A 20,068-nucleotide genomic window follows, 5' to 3' on the forward strand; every position below is an offset into this window, starting at 1 on the left:
ATATGAAATATTTTGGACCTATATAATATCTTCCTCACCACTGAAGATTTTCCAATAAGACTGAAATGCCTCTGCTTAAGTCAAATAAATGAACAAAAAGCTGTTCCTGATTGCATCAGGTGTTACGAATTAGCATGCGTGTTGGACTGAACAGTAATGGGTTTTGGGATATTTTTTTCCTCAAGCCAAGAGGAGACGGGGAGGAGGAACAAGGAACAATACTGTCACAGCTGTGATTACAGTGGAAAAAACAAACATTCCCAAACTGGATTTAAACTAATGAAGCTGTGCATTACTCTCTCCAAGTCCACGTCCACCTTACATTTCACAGCTTGTGCTCAGAAATACTGCAGTAAAATGACCAGTGTTTCCAGACCTAGATCATTTAAAACTACTTCAGATAGGTTTTCCCTCTGGTCACCATTAAAGGACTGCAGTGGACACATAACTAGGGGAAGACAATAGATTTGTTTTCTAGGCAAAATAAACTACTCTATCATTTTAGGGCTATCTCTTGGATCAAGATAACAACTATTACTCCCACATTTCATTGCTGCAGACCTGATCTGGATGCAGTGGATAATGAAATAGAACTACTACCATGAAACAACGTAATAAAAAATCATGTCCTTTTTCAGGTGGAGGCAAATAAAAACCCCATCACATTGGGCCTTACATTTATATCCTTTTATATGATTTAAAGTCAAGGTGATAGATGAAAAATGCCCAAAATTTATTTAGTTCTTATGTGACCAGATTCAGACATACCTGAACAATGAAATCAAGTGGTTTTATATACACCTGTCTAGATAAGATTTAAACAAAGTCTTGAATGTAAAATTACATCATAAAATATATATTTGCTCCTTACAACATCACGAATATATTTTTAAAGCATAATCTGATTTCTGTTTTACAGTGGTGTTAAACAGAAAAAAAAATGGATTTCACTTCCAGTTTCGAAGAGCAATTCTTAGAAAATTGTAAGAGGTTACGTCTAAGGTCATATGGACCTACAACGGTGGACTTCTTTATGGTCTGAAATAAGAGATCTTAGAATTGCAAGTATGAAACGTGATTTTGATAAGTAAATCCACACAGCAAAATAAAAAAATTCCTAAAAAGTTTTCTGGAAGCCCTTTACTGTTCATGTCCTGTATTATTCTATATTTACAAATAATAAAAAAGGAGACTGATAACAGCAGTTTTACGTAAGCAAGCTTAGAAATCATGCTCAGATAAGTGCTTTTGACCTAAATCTTGTAGCACCTCGATCTGACATATAACCCCACAACTATGAAATTCTGTATGAGATTTAGCAGTTTGAAGCTGCCAACTGACCCAGTCATAAAGCAGCCAGAGATAAGGATTTAAGGTGCGATATGATACAATTAGACATCCACCTCCTATTTATTTCAGACCATTTCAGTATTTAACCTAGTTAAAAGTTGCAAGCTTTTTATTAAAAGCTAAATGCTAGTGTGTCATATATTTATAGGCATTTAACAACAAGAAGAAAAGACTCTTATAAATTAGATTTCTATGAATGAAAAGGGTAAACAGGAGATGCTTCTGCAAAACTCTTCTAGACGTGCAGAGATAAAGGATGCTTCTACCACACAAAATAATCAGATACTAAAATAGCTGTTCAGAAACAGCACACCTAAGGAGTGCTTTAATCAAACATTTAGGTTACCTGCCAAAAGGACCATGATCTCTTCAAAATGCAATGCGGATTAAAGTGTTATCTAACACAAGCAGAAAACTAACCTTGGAGTGGAAGTTCGAAATGTGTTCATCATAATTTTCATGTCTTTGGATAGAGAAACCAGCTTTTTCAGCTAGATTGCAAAACTGGTTTAAAGTATTCCCTCGGAGTGGAGCAAATACCATTGCTTTTCCCTGGAATGTTAAAAAGAGAATATATACATTTTTAAAACTGGAAGGGGACCAGATATAACATACGCCTGACTAAGATTTTAATATACTTAAGCTGGAGAAGTCAGTTGTTCTCTTGGTAAAGTACTAAATATGGTAATATAAATAATTGTTCAAAATACACAAGATTTCTGTGGTTAAACAAATGCAACCCAGAAAGTAATAAATAAATATTTTCTTTAGAAAACTGCCAACTGCCATACATCTGCTCCTTTTCATATAATGATAGCGCCTATGATTTACCAAAATAAAACACAGAAAAAACCTACCAAACACAGATTCAATGCAAAATCCATTTGATAGCTCATGACTGTGCAAAGGCTGTAAATAATTATTTTCCTTTCTTTCCCCCAAACAGAGAAGAGTACCTCCCATTTACTGCCAATGGAATTATAAGAGTGTAAAACAAGGCAAAATGGGAGGCAAATTAGACCCGATCATTAATATTTTAAACTACCTGAGCAGTGCAACCAAATTTAACCTTAGGTTGGTAAATTGAATTTAAAGCAGGACTTAATGTTCTTGCATAGTAATTCTGGATCTTTCAAGACAAACAGGGTATTTGTGATGCCCAGGCGATACATTATGGTCCATTAACTTATTTTTTGTTCATACTGCTATATTTAAGAAAACAGAAATTACTATAGCTTTAACTGATAGATTTTAGGCACTCTCTGCAAAGTACTAGACCAAAACTTAACCTACTTGATACAGCAACTCTTGAAAACTTATTTGCAAAATAATTCTAATTGGCTAAATACCATGGAATGAATGCACATGGAATGAAAACTGGTTGAAGAGCTGTAAACAAAGCTTAATATCAGCCAACAGCATAGAACACCAACAGGAACCACAAAGTTTACTGTGGATTTTTGTATTTCACTTCTATATTAACGAGAGTTGAGACTAATTTGTGAGGTGATGTAATCAAGTATCTGCTTAGGGATCTGAAGAAATGATAAAATGATTAGATGCCGTAGAAGACTATTTGGCTTGAGAAAATGTAATCTTGTGTACCATAGGAAAAAAAATGATCAGCAGAGAGAATTTCAAATGGGAACCCTGGAAAGTTACAGTGCTGACAGAGACTCTTAATGAGGAAGACAGGGAAAAAAACAGCTCATACACACAAATGTTGAGACAACGCACAGTGAGGCGGCAGTAAAAACTACATCAGTATCTATGATACTAATGTGTACGTAAAAGACTGCAACCACTAACACCACAGCACTGTATTTATTCTCACAATGCCTCTGTGAGACAGGGAAATACTGTTATCCTCATCTTTCTCATGGGAAAATAAAGCACAAAGGGGACTTAGGGCAATATCCAAAGCAACTCAAGTCTGTTCATTTGTGTAGCTGTAACTTTAATTCTGTGGCTAAAAATGAGGTGCAAAGGGGTGTAATTCCCACCAGGGCACTGGAACTCTTTATGTAAATGTTAGGTCTAAATATAGGCTCATCTCAGGATGAAAAACATTAAACACAGGAAATTCACAGTCAGCTCCCTCACAACCTTGGCATGCTTTAATGTCACCAGACAGAAGTGGGCAGTCAAGGGAACCTTCAGCTGAGGATTCTCTTCCAGCTGCCATCTTATGCTCCCCAGAAAGTTGATCTGCAGAAATCCTTCCTGGCACGAGAGGGATGAGATTCCTCTAGAGTCCCTCATCTTCATGGGCAGCTTCACAGAGAGGTCTCTGTTCTATAACAGGAAACGTGTCCCCCACCCAGGGCTTACTGGCCACATGGGTCATGGGAGGACTTCAGGACTGCCCAAACCTTGTGAAGGGAAGATGCAGGAAGCATCACACCCTACAGGGGCCTCTGATCCAGCAGCTTTGGGGAGGAAGCAATGCTCATACAACAGACCTCCCTCACACATTTCCACTTGGAGTCAGCAGTTCATGCAGTCATTCCTTCACATCTCTGACTACTTCAAATTTAATTTGAAAGGGAAATGCAGTAAAATAGAATGCAACATGTTATGAAACATCTCTCAAAACCAGAGTAAAAATCTTGAAATAAATTTGAAAAAGGGGAATGGCCTTCTATGGAAATCACTACACAGTTACTTTTGGCCAGCTCCTTAGTTGGTGTAAAAATCCATTGATCTATTGAGTTTACTGTGCATCAAAAACACCTGAGGATCCTGTCCTCAATGATAAAATCCAAGAAATTATGATTAAGTTTAATACTACAATAATCTTCTCAAAACTGGCAGGTACTCTGTTCAATTCTGGTCAATTATAATTTGAGTTTTAAGAACTTTCTTGTCAACTGCCTCATCTCTTTGATGTTGCTACCTGTTGTGAGGCTGCCTTCATATTTTTAACTTTAAAATGTTTTTTGTTTCTTGGTTGCTGTATAATAAAAAAACTAGACCAGTGGCCCGGATCTATCCTTGATGGAATATCTAAAAGTTGTTTACTTTTAATTCAGAAGTGCCTCTCAGTTTAGGATGATGGCTGAGGTTCAAGATGGCCTTTCCTCAGCCACAAAAATACTTCCACGAGCAAAACACAGAGGAAATTGTCAGTTACTGCTGTCTGAAGTGTATAATTTCAGTGTCTAATTCTTGTAACTGGTTTCCAGTTGATATTTGCCTTTGCAACAAATTCAGCTAGAAATTTCAGCCCCCCCATAACTCTGTGAGCTGCTTGTTTCTGCCTCTGTGAATTTCTGGTCCTTTCCTCCTGTGCTGATACAGCTGTCCATGGGACCATACTATGAATCAGGTGACTGAAATGACACGAGTTGTGTTTCCAGGAAAACAAAAAGTTACCCACACCACATCATTCTGTGCTGTAAGGATTCTAACAGCCACATATAACATCCTTAATGAACAAGGAAATTCTGCAGACAAATTTATCTGTTTTTAAAATAACAGTAAGAACAGACTACCTCTGCTGAATTTCTTCTTCAAGACAGCTTTGTATACCCAGAGTTTTCTTTTTAGTCCACTTTTCCATTTGGTTTTGCTGGCTAGTATTTTCACTGGACTCGTCTATCCTAGCTGTATCCTACTTACACTTGGAAGGTGTCCTATATCCGTATGTGTCATCAATTTGAGACTGCTCCTCTATCAATTTGGCAAAGTATCACCAGTATGGAAAGGTAAATGCTAAATATGAGACAAAATAATTAATGTATAAGAGTGAACTTAATCAAAGTAGTTTATGACTTAGCTTGGGCATAACTATGCCCACAAATTATTCTTAATTATTGCAACTGACAAATAAATTTAATATTAACTTTCTTTGAAGGCCAAAGCATGGTGCCATTTAGTAAAGCTTCCTCTGATGTTATCCTTAGATTTATACAGGTTAACAAGAACAGTAAAACACATAAATATTTTATACTTGTGACTGCATCTTCTCTTGAGGTCTCAAGTGAGTACATGGTTTATTTGGGACTTTCAAACCATGAAAACATATGCTTGGAAGCATCTCTGTTCACCATGTCCTTTCTGGACAAAAGAGGTCATTTAGGGTGTCTGTACCCCCAGTTTCCACCCCATGTAATAGTTTTATGAATTACAGTGATTTGCAAGGCCATGCCATAACTGGACATCCATTCATACAATCATCCATAAAGTGGATTAGGCAAATGAGTTCAGACAAAAAATGAGTTTAGACAAAAAATACAGTGGTCCAAAACTCTGCTACAGAAATTCCTTCATGAAGCAAGTTCCTTAAGCTGGCTTTGCTGTTAAGAAATAGGAACCATGGCCTAAAATGTGCAGCAAATAAGTGCAGGCAAATATGTGCAGAAACAAGCCAGGCTAGGAGCACAGGCATATCTCTTTACTCCATCTACATTCACAAAGGACTGTAGTTCACCTGTTCTGATGAAACTAGGTATGTTCTGCATTTGATTTAGCTGGCTGGAGTTAAAAAGCAACTAAGTTAGGCCAGTATTGGTTTAAAAGTTAACAATTCCTAAATTTTCTCTACTGGGAACTTGAGCTTGAACACTATTTAAAATTCAGGATGCCTTATGGTTGGTGTTAAGATCAAATTCTCTAGTTGGTCTTATCAGCCCAGGTAAAGCATACATGTGTGGTGCATATAGAAATGTATCTGTGTTCTCATGTTTTGGGGATTACTGACCACCTGACTGTGGTTAGCTGTGAGCAGGACACAAAGCAACTACCAGCTATTGCTCTGCTCCACCTAGAGGTTCTAGCCAGGTCCCAGTTACCACATCACCTCCTCTGCACTTCCTGCCACTCAGCCCCCCAGAGTGTCCTTTTATGAAGCCAGTAGTGACCTATGGAGCTATCTGAAGAACCAGGTGTTGACATTGATCTGGGCCAAATATTCCAAATCTTTTTGTATTTTTTTTAAACTGGCATCAGTTTTGTTTTCCAGATCTCCAAATTTACTACACCCTGACAACTGATGGGATATCCTGAAAGTCACAATATAACACTCTGGGTAAGAGCTTCTTAGCTTCCCCTTGCTTCCTCTGACAGAAATATCTGGGTAACCTTTTCCTTCGGGTGCCTACATTTCTCCTTTCTTCCTGGCAGCCTTGCCCTACAGCTCATTAAAATAATTCAGTCTTAAGTAACTTGCCTTAGGTCACTCAGGAAAGTCTATGATAGAACCAAGAATAGAAACCTGATCACTCTAAGCAAAGAATGGGATTACTTACATGGCTAAAGTGACTCAGTTTCTTAAGCCTTTGCACGCTTGGATCTGCTATTCCAAAAATCTCTTGTACAAAATGTACAACACAATTTTAAAATAAAGCTCAGAGAATGCATTGCTACCATCAAGTGCTTTTGGTCTGAAATGGAAAGTTTATCTTACTGAAAAGATTTGTATAGTAAGCATGAAAGGTAAAATTCCAGTTTTACCTCACGTGTTTTAGCATATTCTCATTTTGCTATCTACGCTTAATTTATATATTTTTTTAAACATACAGGATTATTTGGTTTTGGCTAATTTGCTTTTGTTTTGTTTTGTTTTTCCTGTAGGTGTCTCTGATCTAACAGCTTAGTAAATTGAGATCATTAAATTTCCTCAGTGACACTCATGTAGAACATGTAAGTAATTTATGAAGAGCTTAATTTTGCTACGTTTTAAGATATAGAACATGTAAACATGGGCCTACTTTATGAAAAAGAAAAGTTTTAGGCTACAATATATGCATAAGGATTTTGCTCATTTTATATAAGCAGAAATGAAAAGAAAGATATTTTTCTTAATAAATAAATACAGAATGACAAAGGTTACAATTGAAGGGATTACAAATGACAGAAGGCAACATAAAAACTTTCAATATCGTACTTTTACTTTAATATGAAGACATTACTATCAAAGGAAAATACTTGAGAAACGCTTTGATAAAAATAATCTCACGCTATCTTTGAAGCAGTTTCATTTATTTTACTACCCACTGTGTTCCTTATCAGAAGGCCAAGTATAAGGAGTTTCCTAGTTTATGATTAGGAAAGAATCTGATAGATTAGAAGACTCAATTGAAGTTGGACATAATAAGTATTAAAGTATTACATGACATTAATCCTGCCATTCCATTACTCTCTCAATCATTGTGCACAGACTAATTATTCTGAAGCCAGTGTTCAGGAGAAAATAGAAACATACTTACACTGGGTTGGAGTAATCTCTTTATTGCATCAACAAGGCTAGCTCTGTACTGGTCCAGAAACAGGCTGACATTGAGAAGAGAACAGAATCCAGATTAAAATGGGTTTTCAGTTCTAATGATACTAATGCAGATAAGTACAAGGCTAATTACATATGTTTACACAATGCTGTAAAAGAGGAATGGTGATCTACATTCCTGTCCAGTTCATGCACTTTTAAATATTAAGAACACATAAAACCAAATATAATCTAAAGCAAAGCTAAAATATCAGCATGAAACAGATCTTTATATAGCTGGAATTCACTGATCACATATACTAAGTATTAAAATGCTGCCATATCAGAATTCAGGATCACTATACAAAGTTAACACTTTATATATTTTTTTTTTAATACAAGGAGAGAGTGGAGTTTTTAAAAGTATTTTCTACTGTATTTCAGGTGTTACAATTAGGGAATTTTTTTTTCCTTTTACCTTCACAGCTGTGGAATTAATTTCTTATTACCTATTAGGCATATTTGTTCTATTTATATGTCTGTCTCTATCTATCCCTATAGAGATTTATAAACCCTACCTCCACTCTCCCTCAGGCACTTTTCACACACAGTGACCCAGATCATACAGAGCTCTCCTCTCTCTCTCACACTCAAAATCCTTCATCTCCAGCACAGGTCCCACAAGGATAGCAGAAGAGTCAATTTTCCCATGCAATGTTGCCAACATGCTCATCCCTCTTTTGGTGTGATTAACTCATGATTTGAGGGGATAATTCATTCTTCATGCCCCTCAGTACCTTAATGTATATACTAATAGTGGCAACCAGGGTGCCAATCACTCTTGACTAGATAGAATCTTAGAATCATCATGGTTGGAAAGGACCTTCAAGATCATTGAGTCCAACTGTCAGTCCTACAACACCTGAACCACTAAATCAAATCAGGTATTTGTGGACATGTAGTTACTGTGGATAAAAGTGCATTTACAATGTTTAGTAAGCAACCATGGGATAGTGAGTGATGCCTTTCAGCCCTTACCACCATGGGCTGCATTTATATTGCCAATTCAGATAAGAAAGTCTATCAAGCAGGCCACAAATTATGTTATTCTTTCTTCACTACCTTTTCTGCTTTCTCTGTAATAAAACTGCTTTCCAGCCTGTGTCAAGCACAAGTTCCACACTACAAGGCATTTTTTCCATTCTTTATGATTTTTTTCTGTTCTCCCCTCTCCTTTATTCTGAAACACTTCTTTTTTAAGAGATGTAGGTAATTTTTTTCCAGGGTTGAAATTTTAATAAATAATATATGATAATGCTGGAAAGAAAAAAGTAGTCTGCCAACCAAATGCCAATCACCAAGAACAGAATATATGTGGACATTCAGGCAAGGATGCTCCACAGCTACCAGAAGTATACAGTATTATATATCACAGTGTGAAGCAGCTCTATAAGAGCTGTGAATTTTTGCTACTCAGGGGAAAAAAAAATGCCAATCATAAAACTTGTTGGTGACCAAATTTCATCAGTAAAAACTGGCAGAATATACGGTAGACTGTGTATCCATACCTCTCTTAAAAGAACACTTCATACAGAAGTATGACCTTTTGAATTTCCTCTTAAGATATCAATGTACTAGCTTCCAATTTCTCTGCAGACTGCCTAGAAGAAAACTCAAATTTCAGCAACAGGCAGACAGCTGCCTCCTCTTCTAACTGGAAGAACCTTACTGAAAAAATGCTTCTTTAAATGTAACTAATTGCAACAGCAGCTGATATCTCTAGTTACTCCCAGAATTTTTAATTACATTCACCCCAGGTAGGTCCCGTTGCAGATAGATACCATGACACTACTTGACCAGGAACTTAGCCACCTGCACAAGAGTCAAAATACAGCACATTCTTTTCCCCAAAGACTCACTAAGAATAATTAATTTTCTTCAACACGAAGCATTGAAAGCATGAAAACATTTAAGACTTGCTGAGATTTTGTGTAGACAGAAGTACATTCCAAATGAAAAATGCTCTTATAGTATTTCCATTTTTGAAAGCAGTGTACTGGAAACACAACTTTAAGGCAGCTTACCAGCACTAAAAATCCTTTTTCATGGACCTGCATATCATTCTCTCTTTTTACAATGAGACAGGGGCACAACTGCTGCTACCAATCTTGTTCCTTCACAATGAGAGAACTACAGGCCTTTGTTCACCAGAAACTGAGTGTCTGAGAACTTAAAATGGTTACATGACCTGCCAAGAGATTAAGACAACTTCAATAATACCTTTTCTGTCCAACTCCCACTTGATAATTTGGTGGTATGAGAGGTAGATTCTTAGCCCTTTTAGCTTAGAAAACCCAGGTAACCTGGGACAGTTACCCCAGCTCTGCTTCCAGATTGTTCCTGCCCTCCAAAAGACCTGACCCTAGGAACAAGACCCACTGCAATTGAAAATAGTTTCCAATATTGTGATTGCCAGTCTGATGCTCCATGAGGCATGTACTCTAACCAGAGGGAGCAGAGAAGGCTGGGTGCAATGTTAATGTGATGCAATGACTTCAGGAAACATCTCTATCCTCCTCTGGAGTCAGACAACTCCTTGAATGAGGAAAATCCCAAAGAAGCTGTTAGATAGTCTGTTCTGTAGACAGGGACATCACAGGATTTGGCCCAGCAAGGAGATTTTATCACTCAGTTTCTCTTACCAGTTGAATTTGTACAACCAAATATTACCACAGCACAGTGAAAATGTACCCTGGAGAATCCTTTAAAGCTCACAACTGCTCAGTGAAATAAAATAATGTATTGTTCTAAACCATTCTCACCCATTTCTCATGCCTCAGTTCAAATTTGGCTTAGCTCACCATTACTTTAATGGTAATGTCTCATGTTTATGTAGTAAGGACGCTGTGAAAGCAGTAGCTCAGGACAGGAATAGTAAGGCTTTCTCGGGTCAGCAAGAAACTTTCAGAGCACAGCAATTGAGAGGCAAGAACAGAGTTTATGATTCAGCTTTTGTTTAGGCAGTGCTTTTAACCTGTGAAATCTGGAGGAACCGGTATGCAACCTTGTAACCTCTGTCTGCTTGCATTTTTAAAAATCACCATGAAAACCAAAACGAAAGTTTCTAGCAAAACTGTAACATCAAGGCATAAGAAAACAAATAAAATAAAAAAACAAGTAGATTTTCAGTTTTCTTCATGCTAATATCCTTTAATCTTGTACCTTGTAACAAGAGACATATACTTAAATCTGATGGACCCTGATGTGAACTCATTTTTCTTTTTGCATACTTTGCAACTGATAAAAGGGCTTAGTTTACAGGTATACTTCAGCCATCATTACATTCACGTATAGTGCCTAGTGTATAGAGCCATTTATCTTTTTGTTTGCCTTCAACTACACGGATGACATAAACTGAAAAAACCCTTACTTCCATGTCGTCAGATTCCAATGCACTTGAAAGTATGTGCAGGAAATCAGGCTTAAAATGAATAAGAAATTCAAACTGAAGTAGGACAGAGATCTTACTGCATTCCTGCAAAAAGATTTTGTTACATTAAATGAAATACTAAGGGAGAAAAAATTTATATATTTTAAGATATTTAAAGAATGTTTGCAGTTCATTTCTACATTGCTGGTGAATCTACAACTCCCGGTGACTCCAGCAAAAATTTCAGCAGTGAAAGTAATGTGGGATAACTCCCCTGGCCTCTGCTGTGGATATACTTGTGCCTGTGCCAAACTTTGAGAATAACCAGTCTAACTAAGAAAGGTTAGATATTATGCATTTCCAAAATGATACATGGATCTAGACCTTGCCCTGTCTCTACATTAAAATTACTTTTGAAAATTTATTTGACAAGCATGTGAAAGATACATTTTTCTCTTGGTTCAGTCCTACTGGCTTTGACTCCTTGGAATAAAAATCTCAGCAAGTGTTTTCTTAATAAAGAAAAGGATATACACTTCCTTTTACCTAAACAGAATACCGAGCCTCTCAAAAGCTTTGGAAGAGTCTTGAGTTTTGGTCCATCCATTCAGGCACGTGCTCTTTCTCCTTCTCTATTCTCTATCTCTCCTTCTCTATTCATGCTCACAATTTCAGCACCTGCACAACTTCGTATCCAAGAAGTGTAGGACAAATGCAAGTCTAAAATTCTGGCAGCTTTCACCTGGCCTTAAAAATTCTTACTCAAAAATATGAAACGGGGGGGATATGCTTTAAAAATGCCACTATTTCAGTATTTTTTCCAGTATATCCTTCTTCCACGTGTGGCCCCACTAAGAGTTATTTTTTTCCTTATTTTTATCTCATAGTTGACATTTTACAAGTTATTTTGGAACTGCTGAACCATGAAACTATTTTTATTGTCAAAATCCTGAATGGTTAAATAATGACTAGCTTTCACAGGTTGCCTCTTATTTATTTTATAATCTAGTTGAGCTACTAAATTTAGCTGTTAACTAATAGACTGTCTATCCTGGGAAATAACTTATTTTCTACCCCTGCACATAAGGTTTATGAAAATCTGGCTGTAAATATATGAATATAAACATATCGCTGCTTGTCGTAATCATGTAGATTTTTACTTGAACCTCCATGTGGATTTTGGATATATTTATGAATAGAGCTTGTGTTCATGTAAATGGGATCAAGCAGTACCACTGGTTAGCTATTCAGAAAATCAGACAATATCACCCTTGCTGGAAATACTTCAATAAAAACTTATCCATGTACCTAATATTTGAACTCAGATTTTTTTTTGCTTCCTAGTTCTCTGTTCTAATCCCTGATTTTATTGACTGACAATGAGCTATATGGTGGCATTAAACTAAATACAATCTATTTATCTGTTTTTATCACTGCATACTTCAGGTTTAAGCTGAGGAGCTATAAGAAAAGAGATACTTTTTTCCCTCTTCAATGGCAGACCAAAAATTCAGACAGCAAAAATCCTTCCAATAGTCCGCAAGTCAATTCTATATCTTGGAAGAGAAATACATGAAAATGAAAAGAAGATTTGAGTCTGATAAAGAATGGAACATTTTTTCCCCCAGCCTTTTCATGTACGAGAAAACCTAGTGTCCATAACTAAAAGAATTATTTCTAAAAGAAACAAACAATAAAGGGATTTTCATGCTTATTAAACTATAGATATGGGCATTTCCAGTAAGAAAATAGAGTCAATTTGTGAATAAAAACCATGTACTTTAAACTAACCTGCATGCTTCTATTTATTTTTTAGAAATCTATAAATATTTATACACTTACCTGCATCTTAAGTGCTACAAAATATATGTACAAAATGCAGGGATTGCAAATACATTATGCATTTTACTTGTCATGTTTGATTCTTTGTTTCCTAAAGAAACTGCACTATTTCCAAACAGACTAGGAGGACTATTAGGCAAGAATATTACAGAAAAAAAAAAAACAACTTCAGACTTAAATCTTGCTCCACTTTGCTGTACACCCAGCACAAATAGGATGACATGGTGTGAGTATCAAGAATACAAGAGATGGCACGGCCAGGTTGTTTTGATATTTGTGTGAAGAACAAATTTAACTCTAAATCTCTTGGCAAGACCTTGCTTCACCCACATAATCTGGAGAACATCCATATGTGAGCCTTGTCTAAGCCTCCGAGAAGACTGCTGCCCTCCTGCTCGTGTCCGCCAGCACTCTGATCTGACTTTCATACTTAATCTGATCTAATCCTGTCCAGCATTAACTTCATCTGTGCAATGAAACCTGGAGTATCCATTCTAATATTTGGTGAGGAAGGCATTTACTAAATTACTTGCTGAAATCATATGGTGTTGTTTAGCTCCTTATTTTAATCAGATGATGCATCTCTGAGGTACATTACCAGCGATTAGTCAGAAACCCTCCTCTGTCCTTTTGGGGAACAAAGAACTTTTCTGAAATTAAATGCCAGGAGAAATGAAGCACTGTTGCATTCTGTCAGCAAACAGGTATTATAAAAAGGAAAAAAGATGACTAAACTCATTTTCTCCAGTGCTATACAAAACCAGTAACTTCTGAAATAAGAAGAGTTTACTTAAATAACAAAATATCAAAGGAAAAAAAGCTTTAGAGATATATTTTATCAGAAGCCACCTTAAAAGAACATTGTTTAAAAAGACAATAGACAGCTTTGTACTTCCCTTTGCCTTTTTCCTTTAACTGTTTCTTAGTAAGCTACACAAATCCGCTAAACAGAGCTCTCCTAGCAAGTCCCTGGTTTCAGTATTTTTGTCTCTCACAACAGTTATGTGCAACAAAACAAACAGCATTTTGTGTTTTGTATATTTAAAGGATCAAGAGCAAATACATGCGAAGAAAACACAGAATCAATTAAAAATACCCACTCTCCTAAATGAAATATGCACATCTCTTTTTACACTGTCTCCATTAACTCAAATAATTCATAATGTACAATTTTTTAAGTTAGCATGCAGCAAATATGGCTTAGCACAATTTTGCAAGTCCAGTATCAGAAAAGGCTTGTGTCAATAATCAAACCTATTTGCATAAATTATTAAACAATATCCCATATTGCAACATGTATCTACCTTTTCATAAATTAAGTGCTGTACTCTCATTTCTTTTACAAAGAATTCTCTTACAATTAACATGTGCCTGTGTAAATAATACACTGCCTGTCTACAAATATTGCTGTCAAATTGATTTAAGACATAGAATGTGATGGTTTTGAAAATCCCTTTTTCCTCAGAAAGATTTTCCAGGGAGCAAAAAATATATCCCCTTATATCAATAGTCAGATCTTTCCTAAGAAGTAAGCTAATTGAGCTGTTTGTGTTGATAAACTCCCTTTTCTCCAGACTGTTCCTCACTGAGCCATAATTATTTGCAATTTGCCTAAGTCGTCCATTTACTGATACGTCAAGCATGAAACAGAGGCAATTCCAGAAAATGGAAATGCTTCTCAAAATCAATCTTTGGGAAATAATGTGGTAGAAGTTACTGTGTGATAGAAGACTACCTTATAACTGTCACATGGAGATGAATATTAATTTGTTGAGGTTAAGGTGGCTTTGTGCTTCATTTGTTGACTTTGCTTAGCCATCAGCAAGCAGCACAGTACAATTACTCCAGCAAAGCTATTTTTCTAACATGAGTTTTATGATTTTTATGTACTTACCAGTCAGCACACATAACCATGTCAAAATGTCCTTCCAGTTGAGAGACATCTGTCTCATTATCCCATCGTAAAATGCTAGAGGAAAAAAGATTTAAAAATAAAGAAAAAAAAAAGAAAAAGGAAAAAGGACTTAGATTTTTTCATCTTGATATTTTTAAAGTATTAATAATATTCTTCTGTGTCATAGAAGTGTTTTAAAAAGTACACACTCATTACTTTCAAAGATGTACTACTTTCAAAATGTACTATTCTGCACATTTTTAAGATTTTAAATCTCATAGCAAAAGAGCTTTTTTTTTTTTTTTTTTAAATAAAAACATCAAGGCAATCCACACAGGTTCTGATGAGTGGATCACTGACAAATATGCATTCCTGAGTTAGTGGCACACGTATGGCTTCAGATTTTTACCCCTTAGCACCACTGGGTGAGGAACTGAAGTCAAAGTATCAACAATCTGAATGAAACACAAATTTGCAGAATCTCCATTACATCTGGCAGGAAAGTCAGTTCTGTTTCTCATTGATGAAGTGAGCATTCACTTGGGCTGGAGGGAGGAGGGACAGGGTGAAAGAATGCCAAGCTTAACTTCAATGCCAGCTATGTCGCCTCCGGCAAGCTTAAAAATACAGCAGTGCTGACTCTGTCAACACCTATTCTCTCATAGGTGATAAGTTATTTAATTTTAAGTTACCCAATAGTAGGCAAAAATGCACATATGCACAAAGTTCTTCTTTGTTTATAAATGCTGCTGATTTATGTAGCTGCCACAAAGAATTTCTGCACTTTGCTCTCATTTAAAAACCAGCAAGTACTATGGGAATTTACTGCATACTTTAAAAATATCATTATCCAGAAGATTTGAAGCTGCATTTCTATCATTTCTATTTCTAGTCTTTTTTTTTTTTTTTTTTTTTTTTTATAATAATAATATATCCTTCTTTTTCATTTCCTGGTTATTTATAATAGAAAGTAGATAAATATTTATGGGAAAAGCACTTGTGGGGGAAGGGTCTAATCTGATCTTGTCAGGTTGTGCATGCTTATCTCAGTTTTGTATGAGTCTTGACCAAACAGATCCTTTAGTCTTCCTGCAGCTATTATCTACTTCTGGTTAAAAGCCATCTCCATTAACATCCTACTCCTAATATTTAACTGAGGATCAGTTATAATGTGTTCATTCAGAAATGTTCCCCAAGAGCCCAGGAAAAAAGGGAAATTTTACACATCAACTACGATATATGCAAAAAATAGTTTTTAAATAATGTAGTTAGATAGATAGATACATAGACAGACAGACAGACAGATAAATACACAGCCACAAAAGATTAAAGTACCACAATATACATGTACATATGCACAGACACAAAACTGGAGAGAGAATGCTTTTAAAACAGGGAAATTATGAAAGGAGAGGCCCAGTTGGTTGGGAAAGCTTTGATTACGTGGGGCTCAGTGTAACTGAACAGATCAGGACTCATTAGCCCATTTGCCCTCCTGGAATTTAGTGTGACAATCCAAAGAGAGAAAAGAGTAGATTAATTTAATTTTTCCTCCTCAAATTGAAAGTATTCCAGATTTTAGAAGCCTAGGTAGCTTTGCACACTGGCACGCAGCAGGCATCCAGTAGTGGAAAGTGACAAAGGAGAGTTGTCACTCTCAGCTGCTGGCTGCCTGCTGGCTACCAGCAGCTTTTTCAACCCTGTTTCCGTGGAAACTTAGGTTAGAATGGTGAAAATTAGGTAAAGGTAAGTTTTGTGGGTTTAAAGCACGCACTCTAATACTTTAAGAATCCTGAAGCAGAACTGGAAATTGGTAGATGAACTGTGAGCCTTAAAAGGCCACCTTTGGTTCTCATTGCTACAGAAACAGAGATCTGATCAGTACCACTATAGGGATTTGAATTATGATTTTTTTTTAACCCATATATTTACTATACTTTACACATTCAGTTTGGAAGGCAACACAGGTGCCTCCTTCTGGAAAAAAAAAACCAACAAAAAAACAACAAAAAACAATCTCTCTCATGTTACTGTCAGATTCCCTCCAAGCAACCAAAATAGAGCATTTTCTGTGCACACCTACTGCAGGCACAAAGGAGCTTGTGCAGGTAGGTGAAAGCTCAGCAGACACAATGCTGGGAAAAATATGGAATCAACGAGTTGCCAGGAGCACAAGCAATGGTGCAATGTGACTGGCACGTGTGCTGTTAGAAGGAGTGAGATAAGAGCCCCACATCCAGCCATAAACCAATCTTCCTCCATTTTACTCATCTAGCATCAGGGCTGCTCTGGCCTCCAGCTTCAGTACCGTTGTATTACTGAAGACATGATAATTATGCAAAAGTCAATGATAAATTTAAACACAAGATTTTTCAAAAACAAATTTACCATAAATTATAAAAAAGTACAGGCAAATCTTTATTCCTGTGGGGAAAGAACCATTTAAACTAAAAAAAATTTCTATAAAATAAATACCAACAGGACTCATTCTGATCTCCCTCAGCACTGTAATGACACTGGCAGGAGAGATGCACCTATAAGGTGTACAGATTTGTCCATGCTATCTTTAGACAAGTGCAGGTATGACTTATAAATGAAGCACAGCTAAGGCATATGGAGCTCAATACTGGGCTGCAACCTCAAAACCTGTTTAGGTAGCTAACTCTGGGCTACCATATCTACACAGTTATCCATTTAATGCTTCCACAAATTTGCATTAGCTGCTATCAAACATCTCCACCTGCACCTGGATAGCAGACATGCCCCTGCATATCAGGGAAACAGAAACAATTCTGCTCAGCGTCAGCATTATTACATCACTAACACTGATGTCAGAACCATCCTGATTCTGAGTCACAATCAGCTATTTTGAATTCCAGGGCTAATGAAAGTAGTGAATCAAAAGTAGGATGTAGATAAATACCATCAACTAGCCATACAAGTTCTTGTAATACAAATGGTACTGCAAAACAGCTCCGAGAAAGGTCAAAATGGGTATACATGTATCTAAATGCAAGTAGCTAGATGTAGTAAGGGAGTGAGAAACAGTAATTTTTTCAGGGATTGTTGAGGATGTGACTCTTGGACTTAGTGGTCAGACCTGAAAGAAGTACCAAAGGCACCATGAAGCAAGGGCTGATTGCATTTCCATTTAAAGAAAAGCACTGCTAGGAAACCCAGAAAAGTGTTAGCAACAGATATGTGAAAATCTCAGTCTTTATGAAGTTTCCTTTTAAAAAAATAGACATTACTGTAAAAATACCATACCACAAAAAGCCTTTTAAATTGCCAGTATCATGTTGCGTTCCAATATAAAAAAAATGCAAGCCTTGTAAATAATTTCCTCTTCTCCCCCATCCAGCGATACTAAATTAGTGGACATAAACCCCTTAAAGTCTTAAAGCTATAGTATTTTTATTATAGAAATTTTTATGTCTTTGTATTGAGGGAAGATGCTACAGTACTAAAAGCTGAAATTATTTTGTAAGTTTGAGAACTGTGCTTTACTCTGTATGCCCATCCAAGACACACTTTCTATGGATTTTTTGTAAAAAGACCCACAAGAAAAACAACAAAACCAAAAAAAAAAAACATTCTTAAGACTGTGTAAAGCCAACCCTTGATGTTATTTTGTGCAGCTTATTTAACCCATGGAGGTATAGTTTGTGCAATTGAAAACAGGAAACTCAGTTTCAGCAGAGAAAGGTCAGAAAACCCCACGTAATTTAAAACAGTATGTGAGCTTTTTTTGGCTACAAAAAGAATGTTAAAAAATTATGTGAGGAAAAAATACTACTGCACTGTTCAGCTACTACTTAGGTGAAACTGATGGTGGCTGCAACTTGGTACCCACTAATGGCTGCTTTGTGGCTTGTATCAAATGAATTTCACCAGTTTTCAGAGGAAAAGTACCCACGTCACAAACCTATTACTATAATTAGCAATCTTGATGGCAGTCCTAGTGAAAAGGACAAGGACTGAATGAGCTATAGAGAATGAACTATCCTCTCACATGCAGAGGTGGCTTTTCCAGGTCAGGGATAAAACAGCCTATCAAAACAGTCAGAGAAAATATGTACTGATGCTTTAGTTTTATCGGCTGTCAACCTTACAGCATCCCAAAGCAACAAATTAATTTAAATAACCCAAAACACCACACAACACAAACAATCAAATATTTTCTTTCTTTTTTTTTTTTTTTTTTTTTTTTCCACTGTGGTTTATCTTTTAAATTGACAAGGAAGCCAGAAAATGTGATTAGGTTGAGATGAAAAGAATTGTAATGACAAAAGAAGAAAAAGATCAACTAAGAAAACAGAGACTTTAACTAATACCAATGTACCCCTTGTATTAAAAACAAACAAACAAACAAACAAACTAAACCCCACAACAAAACAGCAAATGTTGCAAGGCAGCCAAGGCTGAACTTCCCCTGTACAGTGATTCTAACCTATGGTGGATAAGCTGACAAATGTCGACACTCTCTTTCTTACATTGGTAAAGTATCTCAGCAATCTACAACAAAAGACCTGACTTTACCAGGTTTTTATTTCTCATGCAAAATTCCTCGTTATTATTATTATTCAACTTCTGTTATTCAGTGTTTGTCTTCCTAGTGTGTCTAAGCAGGTAACTTACATGAGAAAAAACAGGCTAAGTCTCTGATTGTTAAAACTTGAACCATTTCCAAGTCCCTCTGAGATGTTCTTGTGGTGAGTGGCATAGACTATAGTAGCTGTCAAGTTACCAGAAAAGCAGTTGTGCAGATAAAGAGGAAAAATCAAAGAAGGAAAAAGACAAAAAAGCCTTACTTGCTTCAAAATGTGTTAGTAGTTTTAATAATGATTAAAAAAATTTGTCCCACTTAGCAGGTGAACCACTACCAAGAATCCCCATCTACCCACCTCTTCTTTTCATATTTTATTTTAAGCTTCAGTCTTTGAAAAGCATCATCATTGGTAAGTACAGAGGTTCTAGGTAAAAGATTTTGTCTGGGAGTTTTAATGACTTCTTCTATGACATTAACCAAGCAAGTTCATTAACACATTAACAAAAGGCATCATCAAGATATTTCTCCACACCATGATCGTTGTTTGATATTCCTCAGTTTTGTATAAAGATCAAGAAGATGTATTTTAATTTAGTGACAGAGTCAATGTATACACCTGTCATTACAATTCTCTAAGGAATCTTACAAATCTGCCTATCATTTCCCCATCTTTCTCATTATATTTGCATTAGGTTGCTCTTAATTCTCCACCTTTTTTCACCTTCAGCCTTTATTACCATTACTGCTTCACTTTGCTTTGTATTCTTATCCATTATCTCACTCCCTACAGCGCACACC

At 36.3% G+C, this 20,068-nt stretch overlaps 1 protein-coding gene across 1 annotated transcript in view; it reads right to left on the reverse strand.

Moving 5' to 3' along the window:
• Positions 1-20,068, reverse strand: part of CAMKMT (calmodulin-lysine N-methyltransferase) — a 210,070-nt gene that overhangs the window by 4,733 nt on the left and 185,269 nt on the right. The window contains exons 8-10 of the mRNA XM_030447272.1: positions 14,722-14,796; positions 7,560-7,623; positions 1,771-1,902 (exon numbers count right to left, since the gene is read on the reverse strand). Of these exons, the coding sequence (XP_030303132.1) occupies positions 1,771-1,902; positions 7,560-7,623; positions 14,722-14,796 (271 nt within the window). The remainder of the gene's footprint in view (positions 1-1,770; positions 1,903-7,559; positions 7,624-14,721; positions 14,797-20,068) is intronic.

Source organism: Calypte anna, chromosome 3, assembly GCF_003957555.1.
Source record: "Calypte anna isolate BGI_N300 chromosome 3, bCalAnn1_v1.p, whole genome shotgun sequence".
NCBI classification, from domain to species: domain Eukaryota; kingdom Metazoa; phylum Chordata; class Aves; order Apodiformes; family Trochilidae; genus Calypte; species Calypte anna.